The sequence below is a fragment of the Empidonax traillii genome, unplaced genomic scaffold (assembly GCF_003031625.1).
Source record: "Empidonax traillii isolate 1590-97213 ecotype Southwest subspecies unplaced genomic scaffold, ASM303162v1 scaffold1639:size91121, whole genome shotgun sequence".
In the NCBI taxonomy this organism is placed as follows: Eukaryota; Metazoa; Chordata; class Aves; order Passeriformes; family Tyrannidae; genus Empidonax; species Empidonax traillii.
Genome location: NW_020956832.1, coordinates 3,426 through 22,182, shown reverse-complemented (window position 1 = coordinate 22,182; position 18,757 = coordinate 3,426). Strand labels below are relative to the sequence as shown.

Below are 18,757 nucleotides of genomic sequence, written 5' to 3'. Positions count from 1 at the left end.
GATAACCATCTCCTGCCTATCCCCGTAACGGGGGTGAATTAAATGCAGCAGCCAGTCATGCATGTCATGCTACCCCAGATTTATTTATATTTCACAGGTTTTAAGTGTAGCCAATTATGGATATGCATAGAAATAACAGAGAGTACATGTAAATATTAAAAAGGCACTTAGTTATGCAATCATATACATGTTTTATTTACGCAAGATGGACTTGCATGTTTAAACTACAGAGTTATATAAATGCAGATGGGTTTCTTTTCACCAGTTATGTTTAATATTTATATGTAAAAGACACTCTTTCTGGAGCTATCATTAGGTGCCTCCTGCTCAGGACTAAGCCACAGGTGCAGAGCAGGGGCACCTGAGCCATGGGATGCTGCAGAGAGCAGATTTACCCTGCACCAGCTCTCTTCTAGGCCATCCACTTTGCTGAAAAACCTGCTTATCTCAGAGCTGAACTTCAAAGGCCTCGCTCCTGCCTCCCAAAAAGAGGGTTTTGCCATACCCTGCTCACTGTCCTGCAGCCAGGGTATTTTTAGCTGCCTGGAGGAGCACCTGATCGGGACCAAGTTCCAGAGATAAAAACTAACAGGGCCATTATCTGCACTATTATAACAGCTTTTGGTATTAGCTTGGCAGCTTAAGACCTTTAGAGCCACTGAGAAAGTTATTTAGAGACTATCTCATCTCTTTTTCAGGGGCTGGGGAAGACGAAAAGCGACTGCCTTGCAAGTTTTGTACGGAATCTTTAAAACGAGGTAAAACTTATACCAGCAACAGCGCGCAAGGTCACTGCTTACTGCTCGTCCTCCTTATCGTGCCTCTGTCACTCCGCACAAAATTGGTGTGTAATTCCTCCATGCACTGTCCTCTGAGCTGCCAGGAGCTGCTGCAACCGAAATCAATCCCACCCAGCATGGCCAGGGGCACCCCACAGGCTCAATTTTCCCCTTTTTGCACCCCAGGATCAAGAACCCAACAAGATCACCAGCCAGCTGAGGAGCTGCCTGGACTAAAGGCTGAGATTCCTTCTATCATCACCTCCAACAGGAGGACAGTCAAAAGGAAAAAAATAACAAAGGTCACTGGCTTTAACCTGAAGGAGGGTAGATTTAGATGGGATATTGGGAAGGAATTGTTGGCTGTGAGAGTGGTGAGGCCCTGGCACAGGGCAGAGAGGCTGTGGCTGCCCCTGGATCCCTGGGAGTGTTCAAGGTCACGTTGGACAGGGTTTGAAGCAACCTGGTCCAGTCAACCACGGCAGGGGGGTGGAAAGAGGTGGTCTTCAAGGTCCCTTCCAACCCAAACCATTCCGGGATTCTACGATTCGAACCTAACAACCTAAAAGTGAACCCTCGGAAAGCCATTTACATATTATTTCTTCTGCCCTTAACTCCAATACAAGTCAAAGCCCGAAAAGAGCCTGGGCTTCCTCTGAGCTCCAGAGACACGTTCCTGTGCAAGTGACGTGCCTGGCTTTAAAGTCATCAAAGCTGACAGCACAACATAGGGGAGGTTGTTCTGCCATCGGATCGGGCGGCCCGCCCGAAAGGAAGGCCCAGAGGTCCAACCTCTGCTCGTGGAGCAGAAATCCCCCCGGACAGGCCAGGGCAGCACAGGAAGGCGATGTGCTCGTTTCTGATGCTCAAAAAACTAACGAGTCCAGACAAGGAAAACACATTTGCTCAGATACCCAAGTTCACGGCAATGCGCGGAGACAAGCGGGATTGAAAACCAGTCAGCCAGAAACAGACTTCAGTGTTTCTGGCACTTGACAGAAGGACACAGGAAAGGTTAAAGAGCATCCTTTGAGCAACATTAGAAAATGCATTTGGCACATTAACAGCATAACATGATGGCAATGTGCCATAAAACACAAAACGGAGCCACGAAAGAGCTTAAGAACATGAGGGAGTCTCTGGGTTTGGTGCGAAACATCCCCCTTTGGCAGCCTCGGGGTCAGGCTGCTCCTCAGCAGAAAGGATTTCACCGAGATCCCTAACAAATCTTGGACAACAGTTCTGCAATTGACACATGAACCCCTCCAAACAGCCTGTTCTTGACTGAACCCTTTTCAATGCCTTTCATGCTAATGGACAGGGGTTTTTTTCATTAACTTTTTCATCCGCACTCCCATCTCAACAGCACAGGCAAAAGCATTAAAGCAGAGAGGCTGCAGGACATCTTACGGAGAAACTTGGGCATCCAGAGCAATGGCACCTTATGGAGAAACTTGGGGCATCCAGAGCAATCTCTGACTGTACTCCCAAAGAGAATCACAGAATGTCCTGAGTCGCAAAGGACCCACAAGGATCATCAAGTCCAACTCCTGGCCCTGCAAAGGACCCAAGAATCACACTGTGCCCCTGAAAGCCATGTCCAAGGCACTTGGGAAGCACATGGAAGACAAGCAGCACTCCCACAGGGGAAGCAGTTTCAGCCTGAAAAGCAGGACAGCTCATCCAGTTTTGACACAGAGACCTGACTGCGTTTCTCAGAGAGTTTTCCGTTTTCTCTAAGGGTAATTTAAGTCTCTTGAAAAGCCAACCCCAGCTGGTTGCACCTCTCCAGAGACTGAAAGTCACTCTTCACACATCCCCTCAAACCTCAAAACCTTTAAAGTCTCCCTAAGAAGTGTGTTGCCCCCTCCACCGAGGTAATTTCCTTCACAACAAGTGCAACCGTAACCTAAATGCATTTCAGACATCCAAGCAACCCTCTCACAGCTGGATTTTCAGAAGACAGCCTCTCTCCTTCATGCTCATTTCTTCTGATAGGCTCTACATTCATCTCCTTGCTCTCTTCAAGGACTTTGCTCTTATCCCAAATTACTTCCCATCACCTCACTTTGTCCCACGGTGACTCCACGCACACTTCGCAGCTCTCCCCAGGGAGGTTCTCCTGGATGTCCTTCTGACCTTTCCCATCCCTACATCAGGCTCATCAGTTTGTGCCTGAGCACTTCAACATCACACCGTCACGGTGCATGGGACGTGAACCCTTGCTGTTCCTCTGACCCTTTTTTTTAGGCCAAAGCAAAAACCAAGAGGTTCCAAAAGTTCCGGGGAGATGAAACTCCAGTGGAGGAAACAGGGAAAAGTCCCTTCAAGAACTCCACCAATCACTTAGCAGAGGACATAGGTCACAGTCCATGGAGATTTTAAGGATTCCTGGGCAGACCAAGGGCATAACTGGAGGTAGGACCAAATGAGCTCCAGAAGCCACCTCCAACCTTAACAATCTTTTTTAAGAACTAAGGGTTTTCTCATTTGCTTTAATGAGATAGGCTTAGTCCTTAACACTCCAATCTCAGCTCAAGAGTCCTCTCTTTCATTGCTGATTCCTGTTTCATTTTTACCCTAAACAGGGACAAGAAGGTCTCATATGACTTTCACTAGCTGAACTGCTTTAGCACGTTCCCAGCCACCTCCTCCCCATCCACACACCAAAGAGTAGAAAAAAAATCCATACTGTGAAGCAAGAACACTAGTGACAAACCCTCTGCATTTGTTCTAGGGCGTCATTACGTAGCCAGGATCCCCTAGATGCCCTTTCAAGTCCCACAGTACATTTATCCACCACCGTAGGTCCTAATGAGGTGATGTGCAATTACCCTATTGTGATCCCACCCTGAGAGGCGAAACACTTCCTTGGGGGTAAAGGTTTTCATCCATAAACTGGTGCTTTCAGTTGACAGGTTTTGCTGAAATTTTCATAAAGCTGGAGAACACTTACAGGTTATTATAAAAGAGGTGATTACAGGGCCTATAATAAGGGCCTCTGACTAACGACAGCATCCCCCACTGACAGGTAAATAACCAGATAATTGGCGTTTTATGAGGGGGAAGGGGAGAATAGATCTTGTGTTTCTTTTTCTTTTTGGTAAAAAATTAAGCACAGAATAATAAAGCAGTACCAGGCAAATCTGCAGCAAAGTTGCCCACATTACTGGTGGTGCATGGGAGTTGCTCTGTCTAATGCAATGCCACCAGCAGCAACCAGTGCCATGTGCCCCAGAGAGGAGCCCAGGGTGTTACTCCCAACAAGACACAAGGGAAATTTCATTTAAGGTCCTCAAAGTTATCTAGGAGACAGTTTGATACTGAAAAATTCAACAGGCCTAATAGCACAGAGACCAGAAGAAATGGTACTGAATATTAAGCAAACACTCTGGCCTCCTTCCGAGCCAGCACTGGCTGAGATGCTATTTTTAAGGACATCAAATTCAGTTTAATTTGTTCTCATTTTTAAGGAGTCTTCCTGAGGGAGGATTTGAAAAGCTGAAGCCCCAACTCTGGCTCATCACAAGGAGATAGATGAAGTGTTTGTACCCCAGCTGAGCTAGGGATGTGCAGGTTGGGACAGCCCCATCGTGCCTGGGAAGGCAGCCCTGCCGCCTGGAGGAGAGCAAACACTTGACAGGTCACCCCCTTCCCAGGTAAGGACAGGTCATACATCTCCTTAAATCCATCCCAGCAGGGGCATTAGTCTAAATAACTGATCCAAAACCTCTCCTTCTGATGCAACATGACATTCCTGTCCTCTACTCATGGATCCCACAGAGTCAACAGGAATTCCTTGTGTCCTTCTTATCACCTCGGCTATCCTGGCCGGGGCCCCTCCCTACTTCAGCTCTCTCACCACCCTTTGTCTCATTCCTCCCTGCCTTTGTTCAAAAATGCTCAAATACCCTCCACAACCAGCAAGACATTTCCAGTCACAGAATGCATCCAAGCGTCAACGGAAACTCTTCCCAAGGACAACTTGCTGGATCCCACCACAGCAAAACCAGTGCGAGGCTCCTCAGGGCAGGTACATCCAGCAGGAAGGCTGTTCCCATCCCCTTCCAGCAGGAGGTCTTCAGCATCAAAGACCTTCAAAACAGGCATCCCACCTTCTCAAAAAAAAAAATCTCCCATCTGACAATCCTTGTTCCTAGGTATATTTGGTAATTCATGACTGAACAGGGAGTGAAAAAGGAGTCCAACCTTTCTTATGGGTTCTCATGAAGGTTTGCCATTCTGGCCTTTCTTAACTTGTAAGCAAGATTTAATTTTGGCCAGCATGAGAGAGAGTGCAAACTGCTCTGCAACGTTACAAGTCTCTGAAGTCTGTGCACTGAATGCAATCAGCTTTACCCCAAATAGCTACTGCAAGAGGACTCGGATTTCCCTTGAGACAAAATAAGGCTTGAGACAGGGAGGAACTCCAGGCTCCTGGATAACACCAAAGCAATCAAGTCTGGAGCAATGGCTATTGCTAAGTACAGTCAGGTCAGAAACACAAGCACTGGCAGCACAGGGTGAGATCAGGTACCAGGCTGGTAGCAAACACCTGCCAAGGAAAAACACTCAGAAAAAACACTCTTTACCTTGCACTCTTCATCCAGCAGGTCCAGGATCCCAAGTTTGGCCTCTATCAGGTCTATGCAGGGCTGGTTATCGTGGAAATCTATGAGAGTCCAAGGGATTCCCTCCTTCATGTACTCTTCTTGTTCCAGTTTAAACACGTGCTGAGAGTGGAAGAGCAGTGGAGTTACTGGCCGTGGCCCCAGCCAGCCCCTTCCACATCCCCCCCGCCGTCCCCACCGGAGTGCAGCATTCCATCAGAACATCCAGAAGCCACAGAGGCTTTAGGTGCCCTCCCATTCAGTCTGTGCAGGCTCTGCCATTTACACAATTTAGCTTCTGGCAAGGAAAATAAAAGCATTACAATAGGAAACCACGGGGCAGGGGAAAATAAGGCTGTAAACGACTTTCCCCGGAAAATGACTGAAGCTGTCACTACATTGAGGTGGAAGCCACATATTGAAGTGGCAATGACACATATATCTCTTGGGCTGACAAAAATCCCCCTCTCCTTTATTGCTCTGCTGATTAAAGCAGTGACCTGCAGCAGGAGCTCAGCCAGGGCTGAGAGTGTGCCCCCCCCCCCCCATCTGCTTCACAAAGAGCACCCATCATCCTAGAAGGGATATCAGCAGCAGCATCTGACCAAATCAGGGACACTTCTATGGAAGCTTCTTATTTAAAAAAATGTATAATAAAAATTTAAAAAAAAAAAAAAAAAGCCTCTGCGTGGCTTATGTATCTCAGACCTCTGCCCAAGCAGATAAATTGTCTCTGGATATTTCTGAGATACTCTAAAGCATATTAAAAAATGATTTTTCAAATGCACTTTTTTCCCTTCAAAGATAGGTTTTTTAAATCTCTTCAAACATGTCATTTCGGAGTTTGAATTTATAAGCTTCAGAAGTGATAGCTCGACATACCAAGTAAGATATGAATAGTGCAAATACAATCCATAATTTACTTTTCATTTTTAGCAGCGGTGATCTATCTGATGCCTCAGATAGACTGCAAATGTTCATGGCCATGCATATGATGTGGTTTCAAAGGGCCAAACTAATCTGCAGTACTTAGCTGATCAAATTTAACAAGTTTTCCCTTGCGTCCTGAAACTGATAGTAATTTCTTCCCTACCTACAACCAAAGCAGAAAATAACCCCCTTACTGGTTTCATTTCCAGTGCAGGCAAGCACTTGTTACTAATAAAACAGGAAAATCTCTGGGTTTTGTGAGGCATGTCCAAGTGAAAAAAAGTGGGGAGTGTGTCCAATCCTGCTATTTAATACACAGTTTTCATTTCACAGGTTTAAGCCACACTTAATGGGCAGGTTTCCACACCCATACTTTAGCTTACACTGGAAATCAGGACCTGGCACAAGACCATCCAGATTTTGCCTTAGGACTGAAACTACACCAAGGGAAAGGCAAATTATATGCTTGCTCAAAACCCTAGTGATCCTTTGCATAAAACATAAAGCCTATTTCCAGCATCAAGCTTATACATCAACGGAGCAACATTTTTCAACTTGATGGCAATATTTAGTGCCCTTTCAATGCAATGCCTGGGAGAAAGGTATCCCAGGGGCTGCATTCATACTGGCCACATGATCACCTGCCATGCTGCAGGTGAATGCCATTAAACAGAAGCCAGGCATACAACAATCTTGCCTTGTTACATTTTCTGCTAAGTTCTGTGGAACACACCCAAGCTGACCTTACCAAGTTGAACTGCTGCTGGAGCTTTTCGTTGGCGTAGTTGATACAAAACTGTTCGAAGCTATTCACTTCAAAAGTTTCAAACCTGCAAAGCAATGAATAAATCAGCATTAAGCGTTGCTTCGTCTCGAAATCTGCCTTTTTTTTTTTTTTTTTTCCCCCTTTTCCTGCAACGGTGTCATCTGTGTGACGGGGAAAACCAGTTATTCAACTGTCTCCTCGCATTCCTTCTATCCCAGATCTATACTTTATTCCTCAAAACATCTCCTCCCTCTCCTTGGTACAGCTCAAGGGATTCAAGAGGCCTCTCCTGCTATGCACGAACGAGATGCTTGGCATGACTGCAGCTTCCTGCCCATCAGGCAGCAGCACTGTCTGAGACGAGGAATGTAACAGCCTCTCTTGGGGAAAAATATTATGAAATATTAAGTCCAAATATATTCACTGCAAAGGTGATGAAGAAACAGGAGCTGCTGTCCTGAAAGACCCAACATGCTATTTTTAATGTAATCCAAGAGAGCAGAAAAAAGAAGGCATTAAGTTTGTAATTATAGCTTCTGTACTGCATCCCTGTTAGCACAGAATCTGGACACAAGTGAGCAAGCAAATTCTGGAAGGCAGAGGGGGAAAATGATGATTTCAGCTCCAATTCCATGTTCCTTAGAGGAAGTCTGGAGCTGGACTGGGTGATCTCTCTCTTCATCAGCTTCCAAAACTCCACTCACCGTATCGTTATCCCACCTTTCCAGAGACTGACTTCAAACCAAGCTCAAAACTGGCTTCCCAGTCACAATTAGAAGGGGAAAAATATGCAGTTCTAGTAAGGTGAACTACAGGTAAGCAGCAGAGAGCCAGCAGAGCCCCCGGGGCTGAAGCACATGACATCCAGGGACAGGCACAGGGAGCCAGGCCCGCTCTTAAAAAAAACAAAGAGGACCTTCTCAGCTGCACAGGGAAATTTTTTTTTTTATTTATTTCTATTTTTAATGCACAGTTGGAAGGGGGGAGTGGGGGAAGAAAATCTTTTGACATGTGACTGTAAGGATTAAAATAAGGGGAGAAGTGGGAAGGCTCCCTGTGTTAAATGAGTAAGCTGCTGTAATGATAAATACACAGCTAAATAATTGTTCAGGCAATAGGCACTGCAGGAGCTGGCAGAACAATCTCAAAGCCCCAAATAAATGAAGCCCTTTTTTTTTTCCACCGCCCCTCCCCAAAATAATCCGTATTTCTGCTGCCTTCTGAGGGCTACCTTGCTGGTATCCAGGTCATGCAGTTATTCCCCAGGTATTACCAGGTGACAATGCCCTCAGCGCATAAAATGCTTGAGACCTTGGGGGAATACAAGGCAAAAAGGCAAAAGAAAAAGGAGAAGGGGATAAATGAGCTGCTTTTGTGCCTTTATCAGTCCCATAGCCCTTGAAACTGCTGTCTGAGCCCTGGGACTGCTTCCCCTCTGCCTGTCCAGGGCTGGCATTGCCCCCGGAGTTGGTGCAGCCTGTGCCGAGCAGAGAACGCACAATCCTTTCCCTTATAGTCTTTAACACGATGAAATCTGGCCTCTGGGACAACAAATTATTTACATTAAACACATGGCCTGAGCCTCAGTGATGAGCATCTCCTTGGAGAGCCCCCACTGCGTTTGATCTTGGTTGCGTAGCCATCGTGCCGAGCAGGTCGGTACCTCCAGCTCCTGCAGCTAAAGGGATGTGACTCCTTGGAAACACAGCTCCTGCAGGTTCATGATCACGGCAGCAGGGCAGGAAAAGATTTAATTAAAACACAGATGAAGAGGGATGGTGAGCTGGGTGGAAAAACACAACAAGAGCGGGGCTGCAAGAGGAAACGAAATCGGAGTAGAAACTTCATATCCACTTCGGAGACACCAGATGAGGTTTATGAATCTTCTCAATGAGTGCCAGACGGGCAGAGCAGCTGTACAACATCAGCTCCAAGGGAGATCTTGCTAAATATCTTATTAAGGGACTCTACCAGCAGCTGAATTTGCTAATTGACAGAGCAGATCAGTCATGTGTGCTGGCCGGGAGGTCCTACCTGCTCAGAGTGACTTCACCAAGGCAACATCCTAACAGGAAAAGCAAAGCAGAGCCTGATTGGTTTCTATTCATTGTAGGGCACTAGATCGTGGTGCAAAAAAGTCGAACATTAGAAAGTTAGGAGACAAATTCTACAGCCTCTGCATCCTCTCTCAGAGCTCAATCCCTCTCCCAAGGGAAAAGGAAAAGCAACAGACACTTGGAAAAAAACAACTTCTAATATTTGGCAGAATGCATTAAAACTCCCTAAAAACCCCAGTTTGGGGAACCAAATCACTTTTAAGGACTGCAGAGTCAGGTTATCGTTGCCCAAATTCCCTGCACTGTTACTCACTCAGCATTTAGACAGCAACACCCATTTCAAAAAAAGGGATTTTTAGGACACCAGATTCTCACAAGCACTACAGGCAGAACACAGAAACCCTTCCCCTGCAAATCTGCCTCTTTCAACAGGACCTGCAGATCCTTGGGGGAAAAAACCCTGCTGCACCCCATGGTGACAGCAGTGCTGTAAAAGCCTCAGTTTGCCCACACGCTGGATGTGATGCACAGACCTGCAGCTAAAGGAGGCTTTTCTTCCACACTAAAAAGTTTGCAAGCCCAGCTTAATCTTTCACGAGTATTATTATCCTCAAGTCTCCTTTCATTCAGATTTCTGAAAGCCTGATTTCCTAACTCAGACATCAAATTTTCTGTATTGACCCACTATCACCCACACAGCTCGATATCAGGGCTTTATTTATCACATCCCAGCCTGCAGAATTTTTTATCTGTGGAGACACTTACGGGAAACAAAAGCTTCTCTACCTCATACAGTCTTTGAACAAGACTGTGCCATTCCCATTTAGTTAACTGAGATCTTTCAGGTCCTGTGCTACCTACTGAGGAGAGCCCAGAAACTTGCAAGCCTGTAAGAGCAACCTGCTGTCCCATTTAGAACCCACAGAACCATCAAATGATTTGGAAAGGACCTTTGAAGGTCATCTTGTCCAGTCCCCCTGCCATGGGCAGGGACACCTCCTGCTAGGCCATGTTGCTCCAAGCCCCGTCCAACATGGCCTTGGACACTTCCAAGGATGGGGTAGCCACTACCTTTCTGGGAAACCTTGGACTTCTCCCTTTGTCCTTGCTCCCCAGAGAGACAGAAAAAGGATGGTGATTAAAGAGTGGAGGGTGAGACCCAAACCCACAAGATATCTTTCCTTTTCCGCCCCATAACCGACAAAATCCCCTTCTCCTCCATCTCCTTCTTTGCAGCACTTCAGCTAAAATGAACTCTTCACAAAAACACCCTCTCACATCCCTCATCTCCCAGCACTCAAGTGCCAGGATGACAGACCAGGCAGTGACTTGTGCTCAGCCCAAATTTGAAGCAGCTCATTGCCCCTGAGGCTGCAAGCCTTGTAAGAGCTTTTTGCACCTTACGGTCCTGCCGCAGGTTAACCAACCCCTCCAAAAGCTCTCACTGGCACAAGGGCCCTGCAACAGCGTTTTCACAGCTGAAGAAGCAAAGTACTTTCCTCAAATCCCAGAGCAACCCCAGGCAGAGCCAAGTGCGGTCTTTGGTCCCCACACTGGCACCTTCACCAAGAGCTCATCTTGAGCTTGATGCAAACGAGACAGAAATCCCAAATGAGAACAGCACGGGAGGTAACTCCCGAAAGCCAGCACTCAAGCAGAACCGTTTTGGGGTCAGACTGTACAATCTGAAGGAGGATATAAACTGCAAAACACACATCACAGCGCTTTTTTTGTGCTTCTTCCCCATCATTCCAATCACCTGGCCCAAGCCGAGGTCAAGAGCGCCCTGCAAGAAGGGCAAGGCAAATTACGATGGGCCAGGCAAATTACGAAAGGGCAAGACAAATTAAGAAGGGCAAGACAAATTATAAAGGGCAAAACAAATTACAGAGGGCAAATTAAACTGCCCTAGAAAGCAGAAACCGTGCCTACCCGTAGATATCGAGCACGCCGATGAAGGAGTGCTGCTTGACAGCGGTGTGCAGGGCCGTGTTGATGTGCTGCACGATCCAGTTGAAGAGCTGGGCGTAGATGTGCTTGGCCAGGGCGTTCCTGGCGTTCACCGCCTGGTGCAGGGACATGTTCTTGACGTAGGTCTCGGCCGTGGTGACGAGCTTGCGGTTGCAGAGCCAGTGCTGCACCTGGCTGAGCTCCACGCCCAGCAAGCCACAGAAGTTCTTCAAGTGCTCGTCGTCGCTCTGGGAGGGGGGGGGGGGGGGGATGAGAGCCAAAGTCAGCGGGCTGGTGACACCCCAAAAGGGAATTTTAACACCCAAGATCTTTGCGAGGAATTAGAGGCATTTCCATAACTATCTAGGGAGAGACTGTGTCCCTCTGTGGTTGGCAGGAATGGGAAAGCAATGAAACTCATCCAGTTGGGCCAGTCTTCGTGGACATGAGTGGAACAGCTCACCCAGAGCTCCAAACAGTGGCACCACGGCTCAGCTCTGCTCTGGTTATCCTTGAGGTCTCAGTTTTCACTAAGAGCAGATTTCACAGGCCAGAGTATTCTCCGCTTTACTACTCCCTGAGCTGCAACCACACACTCCTTCAGAGCAACCTGGATTAAGCCCTTAAGCTAAAGCTTAGGCTTTGCCATGACACCTTTTACAAACTAACTCCATTTTGAATAACAAAGCCATAAATTGTGCATTACTAGAAGGGCTGGGGCTTTGAACAATTAATAAAATTATATGTGAACTTCATTTTCTCTAGTGAAATGTATTTTTCCCCCCCAATCAAGTCAAGGCAGCTCTGAGTCTCTATTCTGCTAATAAGATAGTGGGCACTGCCTTTGGGCCAATAAGAAAACAAATTCCTTTTTGTTCTGTGTAATAACATATATGTAAAGGAAGTAAATTGTTTCCAGTCAGATACGTGCACATACAAATGCTGAATGGGTTTGGTGACGGAGAATAAAAGCGCACTTTGCGAGAATTCTAGGATGCTTTATTGCTATCATACCTTTCTGACCACAGATTCAAAGGCAAAACAGAACTGATTTAATACCTTGCAATTACATCTGAAGGTAATTAAACAACGTGAACTTCATTAACAGAACTCAACATTGCCAAAGCAGAACCTCTTTCAACATATCCATGTCGCCAAATGTCAAGCAAATTACTCCAGCACCTAATGCATCGAACACCAAGATATCTCAAGGGCAACACTAAAACTCTGTGCAGAACCCATTTTAATACTTTAATTGGGAACAAACTACCCAGCCTGAGATGCAATGATAATTCACAGGATCGTATTTTCCAAATTAACTGCTTTCTTCCTCCCTCCCTTCCCCCCACCTCTGAATAAACAGAGAAACGGAAAAATTGCCACTAAGGCACGTTTTGTATTATTTATTCTTGCTAATTAACTGTGCAGTGTTCCTTTTGGATACTGAACTGGCTGCATCACAAGCAGCAGCTCCATGGCTTTGCCTGTAGGAAAGTGGGTTTAGAGCATCCCACCTTCTGCTGGTGGAGTCACCGTTCCCCAGCACTGCACACCAGGCTCTTTAGGGAAGCAGGAAGAGTTAAAGATGTGCTGGGATGTAAAATGATAATCTTTGGATGATCTTGCCTACAGGCTGGCCAGAGAGGAGGCACAGTGCACTAACTCCAAGGAAAAACAAAGCAACTAGGAAATTATAACGTGTTTCCAAAAAAAGGGCGAAGAAAATCAGGAGGCAAAGGGCTTTCCTACTAAAGCACACTGCTGTGAAGCTCAGTGCATCCAACCTGGCCTGATTTATGAGCATACCAAGCTCCCCACACGCCCCACTCCAGCTGGTAACCTACCGACAGGCTACAGGCTTCGTTGCCTCGTTCCGCTTGGATTTCCACGTTCCCAAGGTGCAGGATGGCCGCGATTATCCTAAAAATGGTCATCTGATGAGACTCTGTCACTCCTGCGTGAACAGTTGATAGCTGATTGTCACACCAGAAAACAAACAGCAATTTTCAGTTTATTTGAAGACACCCAAGGTGTTTTGATTTTCCTTCCCAGGCTGTTGGGTTTTCAGAATCATGAGACTTCTTCCAATCAACACACCGTAAACACTCAATTTTAACACAGATGGGTTTAATACACACAAAACCAAGGATGCTGCTCTATAATGATCAAACAGGGTCAGAGTTGTAAGAGCTCTGCGGCTTTTACAGAGCAAGGAGTTGTTTTCTGTTGGCTGAAAACTGAAGCACAGAAATTACAACACATTGCAACACATTGCAAGTCTTAACTGCTTTATATTTTTTTTCTGGCAGGATTTACAGGCATTCCCAGCAGGAGCTTTGCTCAGCAGCAGCCTGCACACGGCCTTCTTGCCGTATCTTGCATTCTTTTTACGTTCCAGCTGGGTTTCTGCGTCCCTTTTTTGTTCAGGGCTGGTGTCCTAATTATCCACCCAAGGTCCGAGACATCACCTGCTGGTTTCTGAATTACCCAGAGCTTCCCTTTCTCTCTCTCTCGGGACTTTTCTGTTATCAGCACAGTGAGAAAGGTTTCAAGGTTACTAAAAGGACCAATGTTCTGCTGTTTCTTGGAACTGTTAATTGGAGTTAAAGCTGGCTAGGGTGGGGATTTGCAGATAAATCTGACTTAACTTCTTGTTACACACAGAAAGGAAAGACTGAGAAGTGCAGTAGCAGTATCACCAGGCCCTGAACAGAAACAGAGCTGAGAAACAGTGAGGGAAAGATGAGGAAAGGCAGAGCATGCAAAGAGAAGGAAAACATCATCAAACTGGCAGCAGAGGAAGATACTCTCACAGTACTTCCCAGGGACCAGCAGGGAGACAGGGGGGCTGCTTGGGGAGGTGGAGAAGGGGAACAAAGAGAGACTACACATGCCAAGGGGATGGGAAGAGAGTTCCCTAAGGATTACAGTCCTGTGGGCAAATCTGGAGCAAACAGAAGCCTTATTTTTTGAGTAGTTAACAGTTAGAAGTCACACAAGCTGTACAAGAGGAAGGTAATGACAAGACCCCGCTATCACCCCCCAAAAAAAAAGAGATTGAGCCCATCTGAACACAAACAGGACAAATTTTTGGGAAACTGGCAGTTCCAATGCTTGAAACGAGTGCCCATGCTCATTGCTGGCACAGCTGGTCAGGGGATTTCACAGCCAGCTGTGAACATCATGAGCTCCCCTCACAACATATGAAATGCAACTGAGAGGCACTGAGACCGAACAGGATTTAAAAACATGCTTTCAGATAAATATTAATAAAAGTTTTCCCCAGCAAAACCTGTTTTTCCTTTCCAACAGCCACTGCTGCAGGCAGGCTACAGCACTGCCCCACTGCAGCATGCCACGGATTTTGCAGCTGCCACGCAGACATGGACTCTGCACAGCAGGGATGTACTCAGCTCATTATTTCCAGGAAATCAGCTACTTGGTACAATACTGTGATGGTCCGAGAAGTGACATCACCCTCAGCCCCAACACAGATTGAACTGCAGAGTAATTGCTCTTTTGCTGCTCGTAAACAAGTGTAAAAAAATACCTGCAGCACAACTTTGCCTTCCCAATGGTTTACTTAAGTTGCTCCTAAACTCCCTGTCCTTCTGTATTTCGCTGCTGCTTTGCAGACAGCTGTAAAGAAACACTTCTGCAGCTCATACTGAAGAACAAAGTAAAGCCAACTAGGTCAACAGGAACATTATAATTCAGGCAGAACACCCAAAACAATTGCAAGAGACTTCTGCTGGGCAGGCTCCAAGCAGAGCAAACCCTTACCAAGCAGGGCGAAGGCATGCCTGGTTTTCTCAAGGTCATCAGCGTCATTCACACCGTTGATGGACGTGTCACCTCCCTGAGAAATGTAGAAAAAGTCTTTGGCACAGGCTAGGAAAGAAGAAAGAGGAGATATATCAGCAAGCAGTGCTCCCCTGGAATATGGGCTGGGATGCTCCCCAAAGGGCACCCGTCTCCTTCAAACCACAGTTACTTAGAAATGGATGAAGCAGAACCTTGATAAGTAACCGCTTCTTGCAGTGATGAAACCCCTTCCCCGTTCAAAGCAAGTTCATTCAGGCCAGTGCTATGGCATATTTGGTACTCCAATAACTGCTCCCTCGCAGGGGTGAAGATTATTTCAGATACTGAGGTTACTATTTTCAATATTTTTTTCATCCTGTTTAACACACCCATGACTGATTCAGATACTTCAACACCTTCCCCACATAAAGCCTTAAACCTTGGCAGCAAAGGGAATGGAGAATACCATGTAAACATCTGTGCTTTAGCCAAGTTATTTCAGGACAACAACAACAACAACAACAAATCATTTGGAGACAGAGAGGCATTTCAAATGCAAATACAACAAAAAGAGAGCACAGGGCTTATATCCACTTTAAAAAGCTGCACATGCAATCACCCCTCCTTAAAACAAGGGCTTACTTGAGGCAAATACCATTAAGAATGGGTTCTCAGCATCAGACTCAGCCTGTTTTGAACTGGGTAGGAGTGACTTGCCAAAAAACATTCACTAACACAAACATATTTCCCAAGCATCGTGAATGTAAAGAGAAAAAGCCTACTGTGTGTTCCACATCAGCCTACTGGTAACCTTTAAAATCGCTGCAATCTGCAATTTTTGACTCAAACTGCCACCAGAAGCTCCTCGTCCCTTCCCTGCCCTCCCGCAGGCTTTGGCATTAGTTGTACTTTCAAGCTCTAAAGGAAAACATTTAATTCTTTTTGGGCACACAAAGCCCAGGGACTCGGAGGTTTTGGTAATTCTGCTCATGGACGGAGCATCAGGAATAAGGGGTCAAGAAAACGCTGACTGGGGTCAGGCAGACAATGCCCATAAAAAAGGCGTCATAAAATCAGACACCACACTTTGAAAGACACCTGCACTGCACACCAACCTTTTAAGTCAAATATTTACCTTCTAGTTTCGGATTAAGCCTTTAGGATCACTCTGACTGAGCAACCACTGCTGGGTTCACACATCTTTAGAGACTCTCTCTGTTTTCGAGAATTTTGCAACGTACAAGACAGTAATGACAACTCTTTGTACATACAAGGGCCAAAGGAGAAGCAGAAGCTCTTATTTTTTATAAGGAAAAATATACATCCTCCACCATGTCTAATAAGTGGTGGATTTCCACAGCAAGATAACCCTTGTTTTGTATAAGTCTTGGGGAGAAAAAGCTGACATATAAGGTAAGTACAGCTCACACAAGGAAAGAAATTTGAGTTTTGACTAGTCGGCCTGAGATACAGGCTAGTAAATCTGAGGCAAAGTTGGAAATGAAAAAAGAAAAAATATCACTCAAGAGAAAAAAAAAATAAGTGAATTGTGCATATCTGCACTCACAGAACACTGACCAGCATTAGCAATTCCACAGGTCAAGGCAGAGCCTCCGTCACGCCAACAAGAGTAGCCCACGGCACCCAAATTTCTGTCCCCACAGACTGTGTGAGCAGCCCCACATCTGCCAGCTACCAAAACATTTTGGAGAGGCCTTTTTAAGCTATTGCAAGGTGACAGTGGAGGAAACACCAAGGACACACACCTTCAACTCTGGAAAGAATCACCTCCTTTTCCAGTGCTGCATTTGACCTGGTGGGTGGATACCTGTGCACGCTGCGACACAGCAAGCGCACAAGCACCACTGAAAAGTGCAGCTGGAGGCTGATGTGCACTGACCACACCAAATTTTGATTAAAAATGACCCATGAAGCCTCCGCTGGGGCCCTGGCACCCACTGCCTCCTACACCACCAGCTGTTGCCATTGAATTGAGAAGCTGAGAGCCCCAGCCACAACGGCACAGAGATGTTTTTGCATCTTGGATGACACACAGCGGAGCAGAGACCTCTCAGCCCACACTATTACCAGTCACCACCAACACAGACGATGCTTCCAGAGAGCTGTGATGAGTAAGACTGGTGTTTCCTCTGATCCACACGTTCCCAGGATGAGAGAGGTGGTTGCACAGCTGGAGCTCTCACACATCAGCTCATATCCCAGTCTCAGCTGAAAGCATTTGTGTTTGAATTTTAAGATGCCAGCAGACATCACCATTACTCAGGGCATCTTTGCAAAAATGAAGCACACAGCCACATGGCAGCAACTCTTGAAAGTGCTCAAAGTGACGTGCTCTGTGTGGGCAATATGCCTACAGTGACACAAAAAACCAGAAAGACAAAGCCCAGAATTACTCAGAAACTGAAAACTCTCTCTTGGATCTGCCATTCCTCTGCAAGAGAGTGTTGGGATCACAGCCTGCCTTGCTCACCGTTTTAAATACTGAAAAAACCTATTTTAAGCCTTGCTACTTTTTCTAAGCAATATCAAACATTCAAGATAAAAGGATAATTAAAGCACATCTCTGCACCCCCTGCTGCAAGTGCAAACCCTCTGAATCAGGTGTCCTACTGAGGTTTTGCTGCAAATTCTGGGAAAAGAACTCTAACCAGTTCCAGGAGTTAACCATTGAAAAAAAACCACAATGGATTCAAAGCCAAGACTTTGGCCAGACCAACCCCTACTCACACTGGATTTAAAATACACATCTTTATGCAAGCTTGGTACAGCATTAACACATGATCTCCCTGCATCAGCTGGCATCTACCAGGGCACATAGTTTCACTGTGGCTCTGCTCTAAATTTTTATGAAGTCCTAGAATGGTTTGGGTTGGAAGGGACCTTCAAGACCATCCTGTTCCAACCGCTGCCACGGTCAGGACACCTTCCACTATCCCAGGTTGTTCCAAGCCCCACCCAACTTGCCCTTGGACACTTCCCAGGGATCCAGGGGCAGCCACAGCTTCTCTGGGCAAACCTGTGCCAGGGCCTCACCACCCTCATCCTGGGTGCCATATCCCTGGTGATGGTACAAGCAAACCTGTGCACTGTCAGGGAGAAGCAGCCCTTCAAGCTCATCTCCCTTCACCTCTTCCCACTGAACAGGCACATGTGACCTCACCAGTGACCTGAATTTCCAACCTCACCATGTTTTCCTGTTGCCATCGGATCTAGGCAACAGCCACCAGCGCACAGGGAAGTTCCAGTACTTACTTAGTCCGAGATCTTTGAATTCTGGAAGGCTTGAGGAGGCACAGAGCTGATAGAAGATGTGGTAGTTGCGCTCATTCTCCGCCTGGGGGGAAAGTTCTGAGTTACCAGAGGCACAAAGAGGTTACAGCGATGCTCCCAACCCTCAGCCTCTTGCAAAGAAAACAAGTTGACTCTGTATTACCTCCCACATCTTATCCCTCTCCAGGATAACCCAGCTAAGTTAGCCAGCAAGCACTGTGGTGCAAACCTACAGTAACGTAAAAAAAAAGGGTGGCCTATTCTCATGGCTTCCCAAAGTTGTTAATATTTTAGGGGGGGTTGTATTTGGTGCCTTTTTTTTTTTTTTTTTCGGGGGGGGGGGATGTTTAAGGACAAAAGTTTTGCTTCTGAGTTACATCTCAAGCACAAACCAAGAGAAAGCTTGTCCTGAGCCCGGCGCAGGAAACCCAAAGGATGTGTCAGGGCAGAGACATCAGCCTCCTCAGCCCTTCTCCTGCCTCTCTTCCATCTTCAAAACCGAAGACAGATGCCTGCGATTTGTGCTCCCTGGCTCTTTAGAAGACTCAGCAAAAACAAAGCAGCTGCCCA

At 46.4% G+C, this 18,757-nt stretch overlaps 1 protein-coding gene across 1 annotated transcript in view; it reads right to left on the bottom strand.

Moving 5' to 3' along the window:
- The window catches only part of MYO5B (myosin VB), a gene marked incomplete at both ends in the record, with an annotated part of 78,880 nt that extends 60,615 nt beyond the window's left edge, over positions 1 to 18,265 (bottom strand). Inside the window, 6 exons of the mRNA XM_027908172.1 lie at positions 5,372 to 5,512; positions 7,068 to 7,149; positions 11,075 to 11,340; positions 12,937 to 13,046; positions 14,876 to 14,983; positions 18,170 to 18,265. Of these exons, the coding sequence (XP_027763973.1) occupies positions 5,372 to 5,512; positions 7,068 to 7,149; positions 11,075 to 11,340; positions 12,937 to 13,046; positions 14,876 to 14,983; positions 18,170 to 18,265 (803 nt within the window). The remainder of the gene's footprint in view (positions 1 to 5,371; positions 5,513 to 7,067; positions 7,150 to 11,074; positions 11,341 to 12,936; positions 13,047 to 14,875; positions 14,984 to 18,169) is intronic.
- Between the last annotated feature and the right edge of the window lie 492 nt (positions 18,266 to 18,757).